Source organism: Hippocampus comes, unplaced genomic scaffold (genome assembly GCF_001891065.2).
Source record: "Hippocampus comes isolate QL1 unplaced genomic scaffold, H_comes_QL1_v1.1 scaffold327, whole genome shotgun sequence".
Classification (NCBI taxonomy): domain Eukaryota; kingdom Metazoa; phylum Chordata; class Actinopteri; order Syngnathiformes; family Syngnathidae; genus Hippocampus; species Hippocampus comes.
The window spans coordinates 1,096,620-1,116,754 of record NW_017806221.1 but is presented as its reverse complement, the minus strand read 5'-3'; the positions used below and the strand labels follow the sequence as shown (position 1 = coordinate 1,116,754).

The window sequence follows — 20,135 nt, the reverse complement described above, 5'->3', positions numbered from 1 at the left end:
GATTCTAAATAAAACATTTGCTTTTACATTGGAAAACAATGATCAATATTTTTTGCGTAGTTTCAGACCCAGTGACGGAAAAACAATTAATGGTTGATCACAACATTCTTCTCCGTGGTCCTTGATTTTCATTGAATTTCCATGTACGGAGATTTTTAAATGTTCGGTTTGAAATGTCGGTTCTGGTCAGGCTGCTGTGCAACATGGGCCAAATAAGAGGGTAGGGTGGTTTGTTGTTCTGCTCAAGGCAGGGGGAGGAGACACGAAGAGGGGTCACTGGATTGGGTTCCTGGAGCTTAGCGTGGCAAATCCTCAGTAATCCTCCAACTTGTTCCATGGCTACGTTTACTGTATGTAGGTAAAGCCAACAAACACTCGTCTTGCTTCACAAAATACGGTAAGCTCCAACTGCCACTTTTCCTCCCTTCACGTACTTCACCTGCTCAGTATTTAAGAGGACGGCTGAGGATACTTATCCTTCTCACGTCTCTTTTGAGATCATCGTTAGACAACAGGATAACAGTGAGGGAAACAAGCTAAAGCAGTGACAAACCAGAGAAAGGGGAACCAACCAGTCATTCCATTGGGTAGTACTAAACAAGGGAAGCCTGGAGCGAGTCACGTCTCTGTCAGAAGATATAGTCACAGCCTCCTTTGAATGCAACACAAAATGTACAAGGGAGGCCCTGTGGCCATCAACAACAGTGATTGACTTCAACACCGAGCGCACACACAAAAAAAGCAAATACATAAATAAAAAACTGTGTGTTCTGATTGATATTCCTGCTAAATCTTGACCAAGATCCCAAGTTAACGTGAGCCCCTAAGGCAGTGATACCCAACCTGTACTGAGCCAAGGCACATATTTTAAGTTCCAAAAAAGTAATAAATGAATAAATAAATCACACGGCACACCACCAAACAGAGTTGTTCTTTCTGTCACTCTAAGTTGCTGGCATAAATAGAGGGACAAAGATACATTATTGGTGAGTAATAAACAATTTTCTCACCATTTAAGTGAAATTTGAAAAGTTCTCTCGACACACCCTGAGAGCTCTCATGGCACACTAATGTGCCCCGGCACATTGGTTGGGAATCACTGTCTTAAGGCAAAGTGGAAGGATGCCTTTGCTGAAAGCGGTAACACTTATTTCCAACTGGATTCCTGGAATCACATGCCGTAGCAGTGCAGTACAGGTTATTAAATCACACCACAGCCCGTTTTATGATCCTTTTGCAGTCTTGTTGATTGAAGACGCTTCGTCTCCATATGAGGCTCTCAATCTCGAGGGTTTCTGATTTCCCACAAATTTTCAACAATAACAACCAAAAAAATAGTGACACTAAATATTTAGGATAAGAGTGTCCAATCTGTGAAAAAAAAAAGAAGATTTATGTTGTTTACTTGGCTGTAAAAGCCTCCTTGGAAAGAGCTTGGATGTATAAATCACGCACACTTAAGATTGAACACTTTGGGTGGTTTTCTCTGACCCCGATGGACCACACACTAAAGCATCTAGATTTGAAATTCACAATATCTCACTGCGGCCCAAATAAGAACAATTAATAATTTGCTGGGTTTAATATTCCCAATTTAGTCCACATTCAGTACATAGAACTGAACTCCTGCTCTTGCTCAAAACCACTGATAGACCCTTCATAAAAGGTCAAACCAAAACAGTGCAATGTTAAACCACTTGGCTCGACATCATTTAAGGGTATGAATATATGAAAAACTTGTAATGCCTTCCAAAAAGCATAGTTAGAAGAAAAACAGCCTTTTCGGGCATCAAGTCAGTTGTGTTTTGTGCACACGTGCATGTGTGTGTATCTGCATGTATGCACGCAAGTGACTGATTGCTACAAAGATAAATGTAATGGCGGCAATTTGGTACAGTGCCCCAGGAATTACTAGCCAATCAAAAGAGGAGCATGTGGGTTTCCGTAAACACATCTTAAGATCAATGCCAATATTGAAAATGTATCGTCAAGCAGTGAAGGAGATGAAAAAAAAAAGAAACGATCCTCTCATTGTCAATAAAAAGATTGACAAACAAACATAACTGGGTGTAGGTAAATAAGAGGACGGCTGTTGAGCAGTTTCCGCTGACCAATGAGCACTTAGGATGAGCGCTAAAGAGTTTGCATGTGGTAGCAATAATGTGAATCTGTCATAAATTGTCCGCAGGCACAAAACTCCGATCCATCACACAACAGCATTGCTGGAGTTCAAGCTAAGTAGCAGCAACAGTGGTAATTGGCCATACAAATAAATGTTCTGCCATAGCGACATGTTAGTCACATTGAGAATGTGGAACACGAACTGGGGAAGTAAAACAGCTTAAAGTGCTAATGAGAAAGTCCCTAAACTACAGACTCAGGGTAGCCACATGGTAGTCAAATATCAACCATATATGGTTATTCGGGATGCACCAAAAATGTGTTCACAAATGTCCCAAAGGTACATTTTTTTGGTTTTCGATCCAAAAACTCATCACCAAAATGTTAATGTATACTGTTCATATATCAAGTATGGTGTTTTCATAAACGTTTCGAACAAAAGAACATTTTCCTACAGTAGGCACTTTTGCAAATTTGTAATAAAACAATATTGACGGTACATTTTTTTCTGTGTAAGCTGATGCAAGTTAAGCAAATCCCTCAGAGGAAAAAAAAATAGATCTTTCAATTGGTACTTTTTTCAAATGAAAAATTACAATTATTTTACCACCATATTGTGTAGTCCTACTTGAAATATACAAAAGAGGAAACAGCTTTATTTGGCAACACCTCAATGAATTAAAATTTTGAAATACCGTTGATGCAATAATGTCTTCTGTGTAAATAATAGCGAGTTTCATAGGCTCTAATATCAATGCATCAAGGAATCAATAACAGTGATCAGTGTGCTCACTGATGATGGCAGAGTGAGGGATTAATTAATTCCAATAGGACCATGAATAATATAATCACGAAATTTGTCACTGATGTTATCGAGAGCATTTGTGTGTGTGTTTGTGTGTGTGTGTGTGTGTGTGTGTGGGTGGGTGGAGTAAATTAATCTATTTCAGCATGAATGTTGCATAACTGTTAGATGTAAATATCTTTATGAGTTAAGATTTTATATTAAATTGTTGCATGGATGTGTGTAAGTTTGGATGGATGGCCCATATTGTCAGTCAATGTTGCACACTGATCCTGACTGAACCAGTCGTACATGAAAAAGAGACAATGCGAAAGGGCAACAAACTTGCTCTGATCTCAACTCAACAACCTTATCATGCAGACCAGCTCAGGATTTTTTTATTTGGATGTGCAATAAACGATTACGGAGACATTATAGGGACTTTCCTCATCTTCCCCGTGAGGTGCATCAGTAATGGCTTTAGCAACATACGACTTCACAGCAGGGATTTTTGGGCAGACCCTAATGACTCAGTTCATTAAATCTCCCTTCCTCAGAGCTTTCCAATTGCTGAGATGTGAAGTTTCTACTCCCACATAAAGGCATGCTGATTGCTATATGCAATTAGATCAAAAACTATGGTGACTGATGGTGTTGTGGTACATTCATTTGACTTTGACTTTTTCTGTCTCTTTATATAGATATAGCTGAATTTAAAAAAAACAAAAAAAAACAACATGCAAGTAATAAAAAGACCATTTCCCCAAATTTGGTATGGTTATTTTATTTAGATGTTTTTGTTTACACTGTATACGAGATATTCAGTCTTTCCTTTGACCAGACTCAATTTTTATATTGTTTTGTTACATAATACACAATAGCTATACATGTGACTTTCTGGTCAAATGTTCTCATGTTTTAAGGAAAATCAGATATTACATATTTATATTTACCTACATGTGTTTTTGGTCTTTTCACAATAAGTTTTTGACTTTGCAAACACCCCACCATACATTCTAATAGCTGCACTAAATAGCGGTTGATAAATTGGATAAATGCCATTTCATTCTTTCTCTCTTTCTTTCTTTTTCTTCTATGATGGTTATGCACCTGGACACATTGACCCACGAACATTTCTAGTGTACTGTACCAAAGTAGGGGGCTGCACGGTGGGCGACTGGTTAGCACGCCGGCCTCACAGTGCAGAGGAGCAGGGTTCGATTCCGGCTCCGGCCTTCCTGTTTGGAGTTTGCATGTTCTCCCCATGCCTGTGTGGGTTTTTCCGGGTACTCTATTTTCCTCCCTCATTCCAAAAACATGCATGGCAGGCTAATGGAACAATCTAAATTGTCCCTAGGTGTGATTATGAGTGTGAATGGTTTTTCGTCTATGTGTGCCCTGCGATTGGCTGGCAACCAGTCCAGGGTGTCCCCCGCCTACTGCCTGAAGAAGGCTGGGATAGGCTCCAGCACGCCTGTCACCTTTATAAAATTAAGCAGATTAGGAAATGGATGGATGGATGATAATAATAATAAAATAAATAATAATAAAAATAAATAAATAATAATAATAATAATAATAATAATAACGCTCCAAAAACTAAGAGGAAGTCTGCTTTTTTGTTTTACTTACATCCTAAATCTCTTGTAAGTCATAAGAGGACATTCAAATAGTAAGGCAGCAGATAAAAGAACTAAGTTTCCCTTTACAAGTAGTACAACTACATTTCAGCAGGAGACGTCAGCATCCAGTTGTTTAAAATATTCTGGCTGGTGAGCTGTGGACCGGCTGGCTGCACGGAAACACAACACTTTACAAACATGAAATCTTTATAAGGAAACCGGTGATGACTACACAAGGCAGGAAGACAGCGAATAGCGGCGGTGGAGAGGAGGAGTACTGTACTTACTTTCAGAACGACGTGAAACGATCGCGAAGTAAACATCATTGGCGTTATAAAATGTTGCATCCGTTATTCGCGGAATAGATCAATAATGCCTGCAAAATACAAACAGTCAGACATGCGGAGTCATTTGACCTTCTATCAACAGAAAGTACCACCCGCGAGACAGAGGATGGGGGAGGAGCGGACCATACCAAAAGGGCGTCCGGGCAAGCAAAGGGGTGGTCGGTATTTGTCATCCCGGTACTGTGTTGATGAATATTCATGTATAGGTAAATAAGTGACTTAATACATTACTACAAGATTAAAATATATATTTAAAAATGAACGGGTATTTCAAAAAATACAATACTTAGAGAAATTAAATAGCCACGTTTCTTCAATGAAAATTAATTATACTGTATACTATACAGTATACAGTGTATACTCTTGTCAGGGTTACCCAAACTAAGCTTACATGGAATCTCTGGTACTGGTTGCCCGTGGCAACCACACTTAAAAATCACGTTAAAAAAGGTTAGGGAACTCCAGTTCCTCGATAGCCATATCCTGCCTGTTTTAGATCCATCCCCACTCCAACACACTTGATTCAATTGTTCATGATCGTTTCAGGCCTGTACAGAGCTTCCGGATGAGCTGGTCAATGAGGTATAAAAAAAATGAAATATCTAGCATGTAATTTGCACATACTGTATGGACGTATTTTGTCCATATTCAACATTGCATTTGCATCAGGAACTATGTGGTCCAACGGGGCCTTTCAGTTACCCTAATGAAAAATTGTGGCCCCCTCTGGCATTAAAGTTGCTCGTGCTTGCTTAACAGGAATTCAGTCCAAAATTTCAAGCAGCTAAACTGCAAAAAAACATATATTTTCATAATCCATCCATCCATCCATTCTCTGATCTGCTTATCCTCATAGGAGTCGCGGGGTGTACCTGGAGCCTATTCGCAGCTGTCTTCGGGCAGTCGGTGGGGTACACCCGGAACAAGTTGCAGGCCAATTGCAGGGTACACAGAGATGAACAACCATTCACGCTCACAATCATATCTAGGGAAAATTTAGAGTGTTCCATTAACCTGCCACGCATGTTTTTGGAATGTGAGAGGAAACCAGAGTACCCGGAGAAAACCCACGCAGGTATGGGGAGAACGTGTAAACTCCATACAGGAAGGCCGGAGCCGGAATCGAACCCTACACCTCTGCACTGTGAGGCCGATGTGCTAACCAGTCGATCACCGGGCCACCTATTTTTATAATACAATAATTATCTTGAGTTTATACTCAAGTATCCATTGCAAATGATGCAGAAGGCTCAAAGCAGAGAATACATGTCTGGTTACATTGAAAATAATAGGACTTCATGCCCACTGAGTTGCAAACTTGATTTCTTTAGTATAAATGCAGACTTGTTCGTTCATTGATTGATGGTGCACTTCAGCAGTGTGGGGCTAAAATCAATGAGCACTGCTCTGGAGCCTGAAGACTGAGGGTGAAAGGGTGAGTCCATAAAGTCAGCAATGCTTCTTGCTTGAAACACCCCTGGGCTCAGGCATATGTAAATGGGGGACACATTGTATTTCTTTTTAAATAACTTGCTGTATTTTCATGGGGGGTAGTTTGTGCCTTTCAGTTATTGTATAAAACGCGGGTAACACCCCAACAATATTATATTGAGATCCTCCACAGCACAAACATAAGTTACTGTCGGATTTTTTTTTCATTCCCAACCTTCGAACATAAATGAGAATGCATGAGCATTTCAGCATCAAACCCCCAATCTTTCAGGTGGATTTATCAAATCCAAACCAACATCCTGTCACATGTGAATGCCCAAGCAGTATTTTGGTGAAACCAAAGTGTGGAGTCAGTGGAGACATCCAACTAACTTACTCTAAGTGATACAATATATACACAACAAGAAAATGGCATTTCAGTGATGATTAATGCAATCTGAATTGCTCTCCAAAATTGTCCTCTTGGTGTTATAGGTTCTTGCAGAGCAAAAGTGAGCTCTGCTCTGCAAAAAGCAATTTTCACTCACTACCCCCGTTTTTTTTTTTTTTACAGACTGTCCCACTACATAATGAATGCTCACAAAAGGTGCCCTATAACCAAGGATGAAATATATTGTTTAAGACTTGGTTGAATGTCAGGACTGGAGGGAGAGAAGCAGCACCTAAAAATGACTTCTGCCCCTAGACATGGCGCAAATGGAAAAGACTGTGTCAAGGTGACCTGGAACTGAAAGGATGCCTGTTTGCAGTGTGTGCACCGTATGTGAGCATGTTACACATAGCTTGAAGGAAGATTCGTGGTTCTATTATTTATGAGAAATGCCTAATTAGAATAGCAAAGCGTACAGAGCAAAGAACATTCTCTTCCTTTCTGTTTGTGCTAAGGGACATGTATCATGTTTATTCAAGAATATGAAAAAACGGAGTAAACTTTGTTCAAGTCCAAATCTTTGCTGGAATGAGTGGACTTTCATTTCCCAACATTCCCCCCCCCCCAGTAATTTTGATTATGTCTCAGCCTAAACGATGTGGAGTTGGATTTAAACCAAAAATCTTGATCAAACATGTTTATCACCCTCGAAACCAAAACAACCCACCCACATGGCCTACACATAAATTTCCAGCCTGTTAGTGTCTCAACGCCTGACATTCATTATTTCTGTCCAGCTTAACATTTTAATGATGAATGAATTCACAGCATGGTTTCAGTTTTCAGTCACCTACTAAACTGGGTTCACCATTGAAGTTCTGTTTTGTCCAGATCATGGGTCACCTGCAAGGGTGCCCGCAGGTACCATGTAGCCCTCAAGGACCACATGAGTAGCCTTCAGGTCTGTTCCAAATCTATCTCACCAGTGATGGGACATTGTGATTTTCTAGCAATGTTGTGGAAGTGATCATTTAAAACTTTGAACGCTCTAGAGATTTCTAGATCTAATGTGTTCCTAATTTATCGTGAAAAAATTAAAAATGAAGTGTTTCCACTGTCCCCATCCCCTCCAACTCAAAAGAGCAGAACATTTTATGCACCCCTTTCACTCTGACATCTCTCCTTGCATGCCTGCTGTGTGATTTGGTTCTGGGTGAAGTGCAACACAAAAATATATGGGAGAGTGTGCGGTAAGTTGAATTTTCCTTTGAAGAATTACAATGAGTATAACGAATTACAATGAGTATAATAATAAATTAAAATTAAAGCCTCAACTTCTAGTTGTAATTATATTCATAGTTATTTCAGGAGGGGGACGTGTTCCAAATCTGCAGTCACTCATGGCTAAATGCTTATAAAGAATAAGAGCTGTTCAAGTTGATGGAATTTTTACATGGTGATAATTCACGATGTAGTCTATGTATCTACAGGCAGAGAACATTGGAGTGAATATCTAGTACACTGCACTGCTACGAAAACAACTACCGGTACTACTTCTCCTACGACTACTAACATCGAATTAAATAGGTTCCATATATTTGTTTGACACCTGAATGAATTGAAATAAATTTGTTTCCATAAGGGGAATGGGTAGAATGGTGAGAACAGTTAAGGGTGATCGCGTCACTTTTAATCGTAGATTATTTGTAATTACAGCATATGATATCATTATCCACAATGTATTGCACAATTCGTTACTCGGCAACGGAGCAACGCGTTGACCTGAGATGTTTGTCCTTCACCGGCTTCTGTATAACAACCAGGAAACGACTGGTTCCTTGCCACCACCGCTGGTCTTTAAGTTATTTTCTTCATTCCGCTTACCTGTCGTCTGTTATATTGCTGATCGAAATGAAAAAAAGATCTGACGCTGCACCCGGTGCTTCTAGAAAGGTAAGTTTGATACTTTCGATTTAGAGTGAACGAGTAAATTTCTAAACGTCAAGAATTAACACAGAAGTTCTGTATGCTACCTAGAATGTTAAAGGATGTGCAAGTATCTTTGCAAATCGCATGGTATGGGGTCTCTCCGAGCACTCCGGTTTCCTCCCACGTTCCAAAAACATGACTGGTAGATTAACTGAACATTCTCTATTGTCCCTAAATTTGACTGTGAGTGTGAAAGGTTGTTCGTCTGTGTGTGCCCTGCAATTGGTTGGCAACCAGTTCAGAGTGCAGCCCGCCTCGAGGTCAGCACGCGTGGAACCCTCGTGAGAATAAGCGGCTCGTATAATGGATGCATGGATGGGTGAAAATTGAGATATGCACACTATGGGATATGCATTTTCTAACGTTGCTAGGTACTAAACCTTCCAATCCAAAAAGTGTTCAGATCAATTACGAATTTATGCCTGAAGTGAAATGGTCTTCTGCTGATTCATGAAAGCCAATACAGTACTGATGTCTTTTCTTTGACAAATGTTACATTTTCTCACACTGATTCATTTTTTTTGTACAATTTGTTAGCATTTCAACACTTTATTTGCCTTTATTTTTTTAATATGATTATTTATTCTGGATACTTTTTGTTCTAAAATTTAGGCAGCAGAAGATGGACAACGCAGCAAAGTGGAGGTTAAAAGCAAACTTTCTCACAGCTCTGTGCTCATCAACATTGGAAAGTGTTTGCTTTTAATCATCATCATCCCTCCATTCCTCAACTATGCATCACTGCAAAGAGAAGGACAGATGCTGCTGCCAAAAGGTTTTCAATTAAAAATCCCCCCCATCTTCCTCATTTCAAGTTTGCTTTGAGTAAAACCATCATCTAAAATGTTTCATCTTTGTGTTTCGTGATCTTATCTAGATGGCCAGATTGTAGACGTCGGCTTGGGTCAAAGGATGCATCTCTTGTGTAAAGGACAGGGGAAACCAGTTGGTAATCTGTCACGTTTTTGTATTTTAATATAATGAAAAGTCTGACACCATTTTATGCCGTATCTGTCTGTATGTGGCTTCATTGTGCCATCGGGTTTACTAATCCCTGTTTTTAGTTATATTAGATGCACCAACTGGAATGTCCTCAGACATTTGGTTTTATGTCCAAGAGAGCGTTGCCACATTAACAAAGGTGAGGAATTAATGCAGTACATTCAATTGATGTCACTTGTAATTAGACAGCCTGGCCCATGTTATTTGTCTGAAATATGATCATGCTTGCTCGAATTTGACGACACAGTTTTGAAAACCGCTGAAAAAGCTGTTGTCCGACCTGTATGTCTTCCTCCTTTGCAGGTTTGTACCTACGACCGAATGGGGCTGGGATTTAGCAAGCGGCTGATGCAGAATGAAAGCACAGGGACTGAGAAGGGTTGGGGCATTTCTACAACTGGACGGTGAGTATCTAAATCCTCCAATTTAAACGTGAATCAATCAATATCTACAGTAAACTGTATCTGAATAACGAGAGGATTTATTTTCACAGTGTTCGTACCAAGCCAAGCCTTTGGTCACTTTTTATTGGGTGAAGCTATTGGACTAACCCTTAAGCAGAGACAACATTTGTTGGTAGAAGGCTTTTTTTAATGCTTGAATCTTGTAATGATTTAATGTTCAGCGCTGTGAAAAAGTAATTACTGTTGTCTGACTGATGATTTTTTTTTCTTTTTCTGTTACATATTTGTCACACTTGAATTTTGGGGTCATCAGGCCAATTTTAATATCTCACACAACCACCCCAAGCAAATACAAAATACAAAGTTTCGAAATGATTGTTTTGTTTATGAAGGGAACTAAAATCCAAATCTTGTTGAATCATGAGTTAAAGTGGATTTTTCAACATTGTTGGAAGTCGAAATTCAATTTCACAGGCCTGCTTACAACCAGATTTGTTTAATTGTGAATTAAATGTGATTTTTCAGTTTTTGGACTTCCTAGTTCAGGTTTCTTGTGACCTGATGTTATTTTTACCGCAGACATACTGTATGAGTTGTGTTGTCTTCAAGGATGGTGGATGATCTGCACCGTCTGTTGCTGGCTGCTGAGATCACCATGCCTTTGATTCTGGTTGGCTCGGAGATCGGCACGCTCAACAGCAGGTTCTACAGTCACATACATGACGTGTAGGTTTCAAGAAGGAAATGATTGTTTATAAGTAGATAAATGCTTTCATAAGTACTCCCCTTGAATCTGCAGAGAAAAATCAATTCTTGGTTCTGCAGTTGATCTTCCATAGGCATTGAAAAACAAGCTCAAATGACCAGTTATGAAGCAAGTCGATGTAATAATGACGAAACTATACTTTCAGGAAATTATTTGCAAAACCAAACTACTGTGAAACATTGTTGTTATAAAATAATCCACATCAATATTCTCGTTGTCCATCTTGTGCAAATTTATTTGATATCAAAGCAACAATTTAAACAGTGTATTGTCTATCCACTTAACCTGGATATTGTAAACATACTGCATCCATCCATCCATATTCCGATCCGCTTATCCTCACATGGGTCGCAGGGGGTGCTGGAGCCTACCCCAGCTGTCTTCGGGCAGTAGGCGGGGGACACCCTGAACCGGTTGCCAGCCAATCGCAGGGCACACAGAGATGAACAACCATCCACACACACACTCACACCTAGGGACAATTAAGAGTATGTTTTTGCATGTTTTTGGACTGTGGGACGAAACCGGAGTGCCCGGAGAAAACCCAAGCAGGCACGGGGAGAACATGCAAACTCCACACAGGGAGGTCGGAGCCGGAAACGAACGCTGTACCTCTTCTGCACTGTGAGGTTGACGTGCTAACCACTCGACCACCCACCGACCGGACCACCTATACCGCATACAGTAGGAGAATAAATAGTCGTAATTCAGCCACACAGATACATGATTCATTTTGCGCTGCAATGATGTGACGTCATCTTTAGTAGACGTTGCCATGAAAAAAGCCTGACTTCCTTTCCCCCAAATATTTTGACCTCCTCCCACATTGCTCCTCTGTAGATAGGAGACCTAAAAGGATTAGCCCCATTGCGGCAAAATGAACAAATATTCATTTGGACATGCCAGATTTTCATCTTCGGGACTGTTTTTGCTGAAAAAAAAAAAAATCTAGCCACCTCATAGCTGTCGCATATAAAATGCCGATTACAAAACATGATGATTGCAAAGGTGTGCCTTAAGCTGCCAAGAATAAATGGGCACAGTAAAACTTGCAGTTTTAAAGGTTAAACATCGAGTTTCATCTTTTCAATGTATGCAGATTACCATGACTGAGAATTGACGCTGTTACACTGATATGTGTGTTCTCTTTGTTGTCAGGCAAGTGACAGATCTGGTGTTGATTGATCCTATCCCAGAGGACATTTTTGAAGAGGAGCAGTGGAAAGAGTACTGGTGAGTTTATTTTCATATATGCCCACTGTAAATGTATACTTTCAGCGAATTGTAGTACAACATGAGGAGGTAAAAGAAGATACTGAGGGGTTGTGGGAAAAGTGATTTTAAATGAAGATTGAAAGATGAGGAGGAAGCAGAATGGGAAGAGGAGCTCAAGGTCACTCAGCAATTTTGAAGGACATAAAAGAGTAGATAAGAAGTGAGAGGCAGGGTTGAAGAAAAGAAAAAAAGAGCGATATCAAGACGAGGATTAGGGGCAGGGCCGCGAGCTTTTCTTGAGTCGAGTTCCATACTCTTCCTTTATTGGCCTTTGTGGGAAGAATAGTTGATTATCTTTGCTGGGCGGGCATCATTAGCTTGATTAAATGGAGACAAAAGAAAGTAATTTGCTACTCTCAGTCTTTTAGCGTGAAACAGATGCGTGGGGAGCGAGGGTTATGATGTGGTTAAAACACCGTTTTAATGCATCATAAAACTGTTTTAATCCTGCATGTGGATATTACTTGATGTCAATTGGCTGGTCTTGCTTGTCACTGTCACATCATTTATCTCGTTAAGCAATTACTGTCTCTGTGGCACTGGCTTCTATTATTCATAGTTCTGAGTGCGGGGGTGGTGGCGTTTTGGAATGAGCATAATGGAAGATTGTCCTAAAAGATTGGAAGGATATTGACAAGTATATCGTGACATTCAATCTTATGGAACATGAATATGAAAAACACTCATTCATTTCTCCACAGAGATTGCAATGTCCATTCGAGTTCAATGGGATTTAAATCAGGCCTCTTACAAACCACAATTCCAAAAATTGGGATTATGTGATGGATGAATTGCAAATCCTTACCTACCTGTATTCCATTGAATGCACTACAAAGACGAGATATTAAATTAAAAGAGAAATGTACATTCAGACATGTATAGATGGTACAAAAATTGGTATATAAGTTGTTATATATATATTTACATACTGTTACATCACCCCCACACACACACACACACACACACACACACACACACACACACACACACACACGTGCTTGATGCAATATTTCAGTTGCTCAACATTCCGGGGTCTCCGGTGCAGCAGTTTGCATTTTACAAATGAATCAATAAAATACATTCCGAAATAAATGAATTGTGTTTCTGTTGGAGGAGAGTGTCCCTCACCAGTGGGTTTGTGCCCCATTACCCGTCACTTGTGTGCAGATTATATATGCATGAACCAAGTCTGATGAATAAATATCCCTGCTAATGTCTTATTTACACGTGACTAAAAGTGGAACAGCAGCATTTTATAAGCTGTATGTGTCCAATTATGTTTTGATTAATATACATGAATAGTACATGGCGGTCCCGCCAGAATCCAATTACTGTATAAAGAGGCACTGCTGGAGGAAATAAAGCAACGACTTGATTTACTCAGACATTTCATCATTACTGTCCGATTTTCAACAGTGGAGTAAAATTAGAAACAGGAGTGGGATAAGCAGTAAAAAGATTCTCAGTATGCCGTGCAGATCTTTGCATCATGGCATTCCAGTGCCTTTGGCCTGGCATCAGCCAGCTTGATTTAAGTCCTTTCATTGTCTGCATAGCTCAGTGGAGCCTTCATGTGGGCGTAGATGTCTTTTCTGATCTGGTTTTATTAGCTGTTTGTCGTTACCCACAGATAAGACATGTATGCAACAGGGTGCAGGCCTGCACCTAAAATGGAATCTGGGGAGACCAAATCAGCCCTGGAGAATGGGAGGATTTACACGTCAAAGCTCTGTTCATTAACTGAGGCTCACTCTCAAAATGAGTTCTGTTACGTCCTACCAAATGGATCGCCATCAACTCCCAGGAATGGTATTTCTGTGCCTGGGTGTGCATTTGTGTGGGTTTATTTAGATGGACTTATAAGGGGTCAATGTTCTTATGTAGAGTTTTTCTCAGCATGGCATTCATATCCTTCCGGACATTCTTCTTGATGAGAAATAAGGCAGTGGTCTAGCCTTGGAGATTATCGCATACTCCACTGTGTGTCTGGACAAATTGCATTCAGACCAAATGATCAGCGTTAAGTCAGTTCTGTCCTGCGTTCTTTGTGCAATAGAAGCCCCGCGTCTGGCCCTGAGGGCAGATGCCGTTTGATTTTACTGCAGATTTCATTCCTCCATCATTTTCATCCATTGACATTTGAAAGACGGCACATGCTATAGCTGTGGGGAGCAACGACGAGCAAAATGGAGTCACCTGTGGTTATGTTAAATAAAGATATGCCTGTCTCTTTTATGTGGGATATTCTTGTGAAAGGCACCTTAAGCATATTGCCCACCCATCAGTTGTGAAATAGCACAAACAAGTAATTTTCCTAGTTTGACTTTTTATTTTTTTTTGCCATAGCAAGTTTCTCCACCCATGACTTGGCATCTAGGCTGGGCGAAGATCTTAAAATGACGAACTGGCTATGCGAAAATTCATGGCATCAAGTCCAACTGCAAAGCGCAACTGCAGTGTTGTTGGAATGTTCCCAAACCATGTTCTTAAGTGTTAGCTTCTGTTAATTGGTACACATTTGATTGTTGGACAAAGTTTTTTTTTTTGTGGTCTTTTTTGAAATGTGTGTCACATGCACTGACCTGCACTCATTGGCAGTGTAAGTTGGCATCTTAGTGCTGAAGTCTTGCCTCCACTAGTGAAAATATATCATGGCCTTGGTAACGGCAAGCCCTCCTTACATGGGCACGACCCTCTGTAGAAGAGGGCAAAGTGAACAGTGGCTGTTAGGCATGAGATAGGACTGCCCACTCCAACATACATACATACACACATGCATACATACTTGGGAACAGTTTAAATTGGTGAAAACATCTTAATGTGTGCTTTAAAGAGAAGGCTAAAGTGGCCTGTTTCAGAGAGAAGATAAAGTGAGGGTTTCCTCAAAGCGCTTATTGTATTCCATAAGCACTCATTTTTAAAGATGCGGCTCATGCAAAGCTTTCAGCTTAATCTTAGTTAAATCTCTTGACTAGCAAAGTGTTCTGTGTGTCCTATTGCAGTGAAAGTAATTATTCTATCCCGACTCTCAAGACTGGCCGTTATTAACAAAGCCTCCTGCTGGAATTCGACAAATGCTGTCAAAGTGTATTGTAAATCGCAGTGAGGGAATTACACGGATAAAGCTCTAATTTTGTCTGGGGAAGAATTCATTTTGAATTCAGGCGTGCCACCACTCGAACAAGTGTGTGTGTGGACCATGAAACTAATTTACCCCATGGGCAATATAATTGCTCGGAGAGCAGAGACCACGGGGAACGCGCCCGTCTGATGAGATGGTCCTTACAAATTAATGACTGCTGATTGATTGGAAAATTCTTCAAATTTAATGTAACTTAATTGTAATGAGTGAAATGCACAAGAGCACCACTTTGGCTTTTTTCCCCATCGTCCCTCAACTCTGTTTAATTTTGTCTATTCATTTTTATCCTCTTGCAGCATTTCAGTTTTAGGATGAGAACATGTTTGTACGCACGCACACACACACGCGCGCGCGCGCGCGCACACACACACACACACACACACACACACACACACACACACACACACACACACACACACACACGCTGAATGACAAAGACTTATGCATTTTTTTCGCCCCCCTCAAATAAGTCGACTGAATGTCATTCAAAGGCAGTTTCATTTCAGATTCATCCTGTTTTGAAAAAGATAGTTTGAGACAGACGGAGCTTAGATTCTTTTTATCCAGTGAATTTTCACTGAGTGAAATTAATTAAATTAGGTGTATTAAACAGAGTGATAGACAGACAGTGATGACAGCAATCCCAAGAAGAACTGAGCACCGGGTGTCAACTGGCCATACATAGCGCATTATTAAGAGCTGGCAAAAGTACTGACACACACACACACACACACACACACACACACACACACACACACACACACACACACGGAAAAGAGTACCCTTGTTTCTTGAGTTTCCTGTTTATTTTAAATGCCTAGTACAACTAAATGTCCATTTGTTTGGACCAATATATCAATGACAACAAAAACAGCTCATTAGACTTGAATTTAAGACTGAAGCTCATTGATATATCTTCCAAAGATTTTCTTGATCAAAATCCAAATCTCTTCACAAGTTAAAAGATAAATAGCTATGACATTGCATTGCTATAAACGTTGCTTTTCTGTTGTGTCACTTGATACACTTTTACCACATAAAGTTTCACAATTGCAGTTAGCATTCCTAGCTTGACTGTTACCGCATGCAGGTACTGTAATACTTGGTCATAAATATTGACGCTCCAAGAACAGCTGAGTCTTGAGTTGGTTGTGGTGCAAGAAGGACACCTTGTGCTCATTAACGGCATTGCACATTTTCCTCCTTTTAAGCACTTTGAGCTACACAGTAGAACATGTTTTTTTTTTTTTTGTCCTTGCTTCTCTACTCTGTCCTCAGCCATGTCTTGTCATCCATTTCACGGATTTTTAATGGGATTTTTTTAAAAAGACTATAAATACTTTTACACATGGGACGAGAGGTGTTGGATGGCCCAGGCAATGGGTGGTCAGAGACAGCAGTTGGGTTGGATGATTTGTTGTCTTTTGTTACATTTGAAACGTTTTGGCATGATTTTTTTTTGAAATTAGGAAGGGTGCTCTAAAAAGTATTGATTGGTTTCATCCTTGATTCTTTTAAGTAAAACATTAAAAATCGCTGTTTCAAACGTTATAATCTTGAATGTAGTTAACTTTGTAACATGCAACGATAAGATAAGATAAGATATCCTTTATTTGTCCCACACTGGGGAAATTTACAGTCTACAGCAGCAAGATTGTGGGTAGAAAGAAGAAAAACAAAGTGTTTGCATTCACAAAATAAATGTACACCGTTCAATTAAGTGCAATATAAATATAGATATAGATAAGGTGGCTGTGTTATTTACAATTGTTTTTTCACATCATTTTATTTTTTTATTCAGCAGCCTGACAGCAGTCGATGAAGATTGTACTTCTTATTCTAAAATATATGTAACTTTCTGATGCAAAATGTTTTCGTCCCCCCCCCATTTGGATTATTCGTGAAAATGAATTAAGTGCCTGACATCATATTATCAATTACGTAAAGCCTCATGATACTGGCCTTGACTGTGACACCACATTCTTGTATTTATGCTTAACAGAACACCTTTCTTGATCTTTATACAATTTAATGCCTGCTAATAAGCCCTTCGATTGGCTGGCGACCAGTTGAGGGTGCATCCCCGCCTCTCGGCCAAAACTCAGCTGAGATAGGCTGCAGCACACACGCGGCCCTTGTGAGAAAAAGTGGTTCAGAGAAAAAGATCCATGCGTGGCCTGCTACGAACTGAATGGATGGTGCAGCTTCGTCTGCAAGTGTAATTATTTATTTATTTATTTATTTATGTTTTTGGGTCCACATATTACAATGTCCTTCGGTGAGAGGGCGATTCCCTTCTCCTTCAAAAGACTTTGCAATAATCACTTAAGTATCCCTCATGCGTAATAGTTATTGATCCCATGTAATAGGCTATGTTTAAATGGTCTCCGCTCATTGTAATAGTTGGCAGAAACGCGTGTAATAGTTCGTGTTTTTTTTTTTTTTTTGTGCGAGCAGACTCTCAGGTAATAGAGGACCTGCATATGAAATGAGATGGTAATGAGGAGGAGGGAGAGTGAGGAGGGAGTGGGGGTGGAGGAGGCTTATCGCTACGCCGCCAAATTCCGACAGTGAATTGCGCAGTTGTAACAAAAGTAACAGAGCGTCCATTCAGCCTGCACTAATCCAGATGGGAAAGTCAAACAGCAGAAAGTCCACAGCACAAACTCATTTCATCACTTTATTAATTTAGATATTGCCTCCTCGGTCCTGTTGGGAGGAGAAAAAAAAAAAGCCCATCTGAAATGACCAACGACGGCAAAGCGTTTGGCTCTACGTTGCTCCCCCACTTGGTTTCCTCACGTTATCTGTTTAATTCATCCCGCCAATCTTGGCTGTCTTTACCCACTAAATTTCCCTTTGACACGCATGCCTTGCTTCGCATAATCCTCACTTCAGGGCAGAATTAAAAACGGGAGGGGGAGGGGGCAGGAAGAAATTGGACAGGTGGCTGGAGAATCCTTGAAATAAGGTTCAATACCAGACCCTGGAATGATTGGGCCAGATTTGAAATGGGGGGAGGGGGCACTGATAGAAGTTTTTCTTCCTTGTTATTTTTGGAATCAAGGGGTGAGAAAAGGGTGACAGGTGGAAAATGCTCAGCCACTTTCAACTCCCTTTCGAGTCAGGTCTAAATTGTACTGCCAGAATGACTTCAGGGAAAAACTGTGGCAAGGAAGATGAAAATGTCAACGTGTCATTTTTTTTTCAGAGGTCTGATTTAAAAAGTTTTTCAACAGTGGAAGACTGGAAATGACAAAAGTCAACTTGTTTCATTTCCTGCGTGTACTATTATCAAAATGATTGGGGAGGTTTGCTGTACCATGAATAGAACTGCTAAATTGTCTCTGGAAAAAAGTTATGTGCAGCAACTGAATGTCAGTTCTCCATCTGTCCTATTTGATCTAAGTGGATTCTGCAAGAAACAAGTACCGTATTTCCTATACTATATGGCACACCTAAGAAGCATTTAATTTTCCCCAAAGCCGACAATGCACCCTATAATCCCATGCGCCTTATATATGGTGCAGAGATGAAAGTTCTCCGGATTTTCCCGGAATTCCGGGTTTTTTAAATTGTCCTCAATTTTCTTCCGGGAAATTAAAGTGCCGAAAAATTATTCCGGGAATTCGTTGAAAACATTGAATGAACACGCGTTTGAGTTCGTTGTTTTGCTTGTAGCGACACCATTTGAGCGAAGCGCGCCACAGCACTCGGTTGGTCTCTGCTGTACGTGCGTCAGCGCGAACATTTACGCATGCAAGCGTTGTTTTGGTTTCAACCAATCAGCGCCGACGCAACCAACGTCAGATATCGAAGAAGCTCCGACTACAGCAAACGCAAGCAACGACAACCACCATTCCCCTACATTGGACTTTCGAAATTTCGGCGACAGCGGAAGCCTCAAAGTCCAGATAAATAATTGAATATTGAGTATTTGAGCGCTATATGTAAAGTTATTCGTGCATAATGTTCAAGCAGGTAGACAGACAAGCAGACTTACACGCGATAGACGCGAGTGTGAGGAACACGTTCAAGTGGTCATGGCTCGAAGAAAAGGACGTGAACGGAGATTTTTTGTCTGACTACATTCGGAAGGTTGACAAACCTGGTAAGTCACTTTGATTCTCTCCCCTTTCACCTCAAAAGGCTTTAAACAACAAAGCGTACGAGGGAGAAGACTGTCCGTGTTTTGTAATGTGCTGTGTTCATTATTTTACTCTGTTAATGTCGGTTTCGGCAGCAGGTGGCGGGCTGAGCATTCTTGCTGGCTGCACACCTGCTGCCAATCTGTCTTGATTATGCACCTGGTTTATTAGGACCGTCTTTCTGGCTCTTTCTTGCCGGAGAGTTGGATGCCGTGCCACTGCTTTTGCCCATGTGTCATTTATATGTGTGTGTGTGTGTGTATATATATTAAAGGCAACTCATAGTATGGTGTATCATTTGCAGACATCTTATGGCAGATACAAAAGGAGACTGCATGCTGAAAATGAAAGAAAGAAAAGGAGAGCTGAAGAATTGAAAGTGACTGACACAACACAGCGGAATCCTTCCTCAAAGGTGACGATTCATCAATTAGCTAAGAAGACGAAGAAGACTATAATGAGGCATTCACAGGAGAGCAAAAGGAAACGAGCAGAGTCTGACTGCAGTGGATCTTCAAAGAAAAATGCAAAAAAATCAAAACATGTTTAAATGACAGAAGTGAAAGAAGTGATTTATTACTTTGGTATTACTTTCCATTATTATCAGGAGTAAAAAATAAAAAGTGGAAAATCTACTTTCAATTTTGTTTGAATTTTGTTCACAGATATCACCAGAATGCACCACAGCCATCCATAAATTAAATTATATATGT

General features: G+C 40.2%; 2 protein-coding genes and 1 long non-coding RNA gene across 4 annotated transcripts in view; 2 read left to right on the top strand and 1 right to left on the bottom strand.

Moving 5' to 3' along the window:
• oxr1a (oxidation resistance 1a) overlaps positions 1-20,135 on the bottom strand; it is a 185,762-nt gene that overhangs the window by 156,444 nt on the left and 9,183 nt on the right. Inside the window, exon 2 of the mRNA XM_019856221.1 lies at positions 14,715-14,827. Within this exon, the coding sequence (XP_019711780.1) occupies positions 14,715-14,743 (29 nt within the window). The 5' untranslated portion in view covers positions 14,744-14,827. The remainder of the gene's footprint in view (positions 1-14,714; positions 14,828-20,135) is intronic.
• LOC109507070 (uncharacterized) overlaps positions 8,503-20,135 on the top strand; it is an 18,541-nt gene continuing 6,908 nt past the window's right edge. For both annotated transcript variants that reach the window (XR_002166401.1, XM_019856225.1), the window contains exons 1-7: positions 8,503-8,649; positions 9,298-9,460; positions 9,563-9,634; positions 9,750-9,826; positions 9,991-10,091; positions 10,701-10,817; positions 12,016-12,090. Coding sequence is in view for 1 of the 2 variants with exons in the window: in XM_019856225.1 (XP_019711784.1) it covers positions 8,608-8,649; positions 9,298-9,460; positions 9,563-9,634; positions 9,750-9,826; positions 9,991-10,091; positions 10,701-10,817; positions 12,016-12,090 (647 nt within the window). In the remaining variant the exon portion in view is untranslated. The remainder of the gene's footprint in view (positions 8,650-9,297; positions 9,461-9,562; positions 9,635-9,749; positions 9,827-9,990; positions 10,092-10,700; positions 10,818-12,015; positions 12,091-20,135) is intronic.
• On the top strand, positions 18,797-20,057 carry LOC109507073 (uncharacterized). Its single transcript, XR_002166402.1, has 2 exons — positions 18,797-19,385; positions 19,895-20,057. It is a non-coding gene; the product is annotated as an uncharacterized LOC109507073 (long non-coding RNA).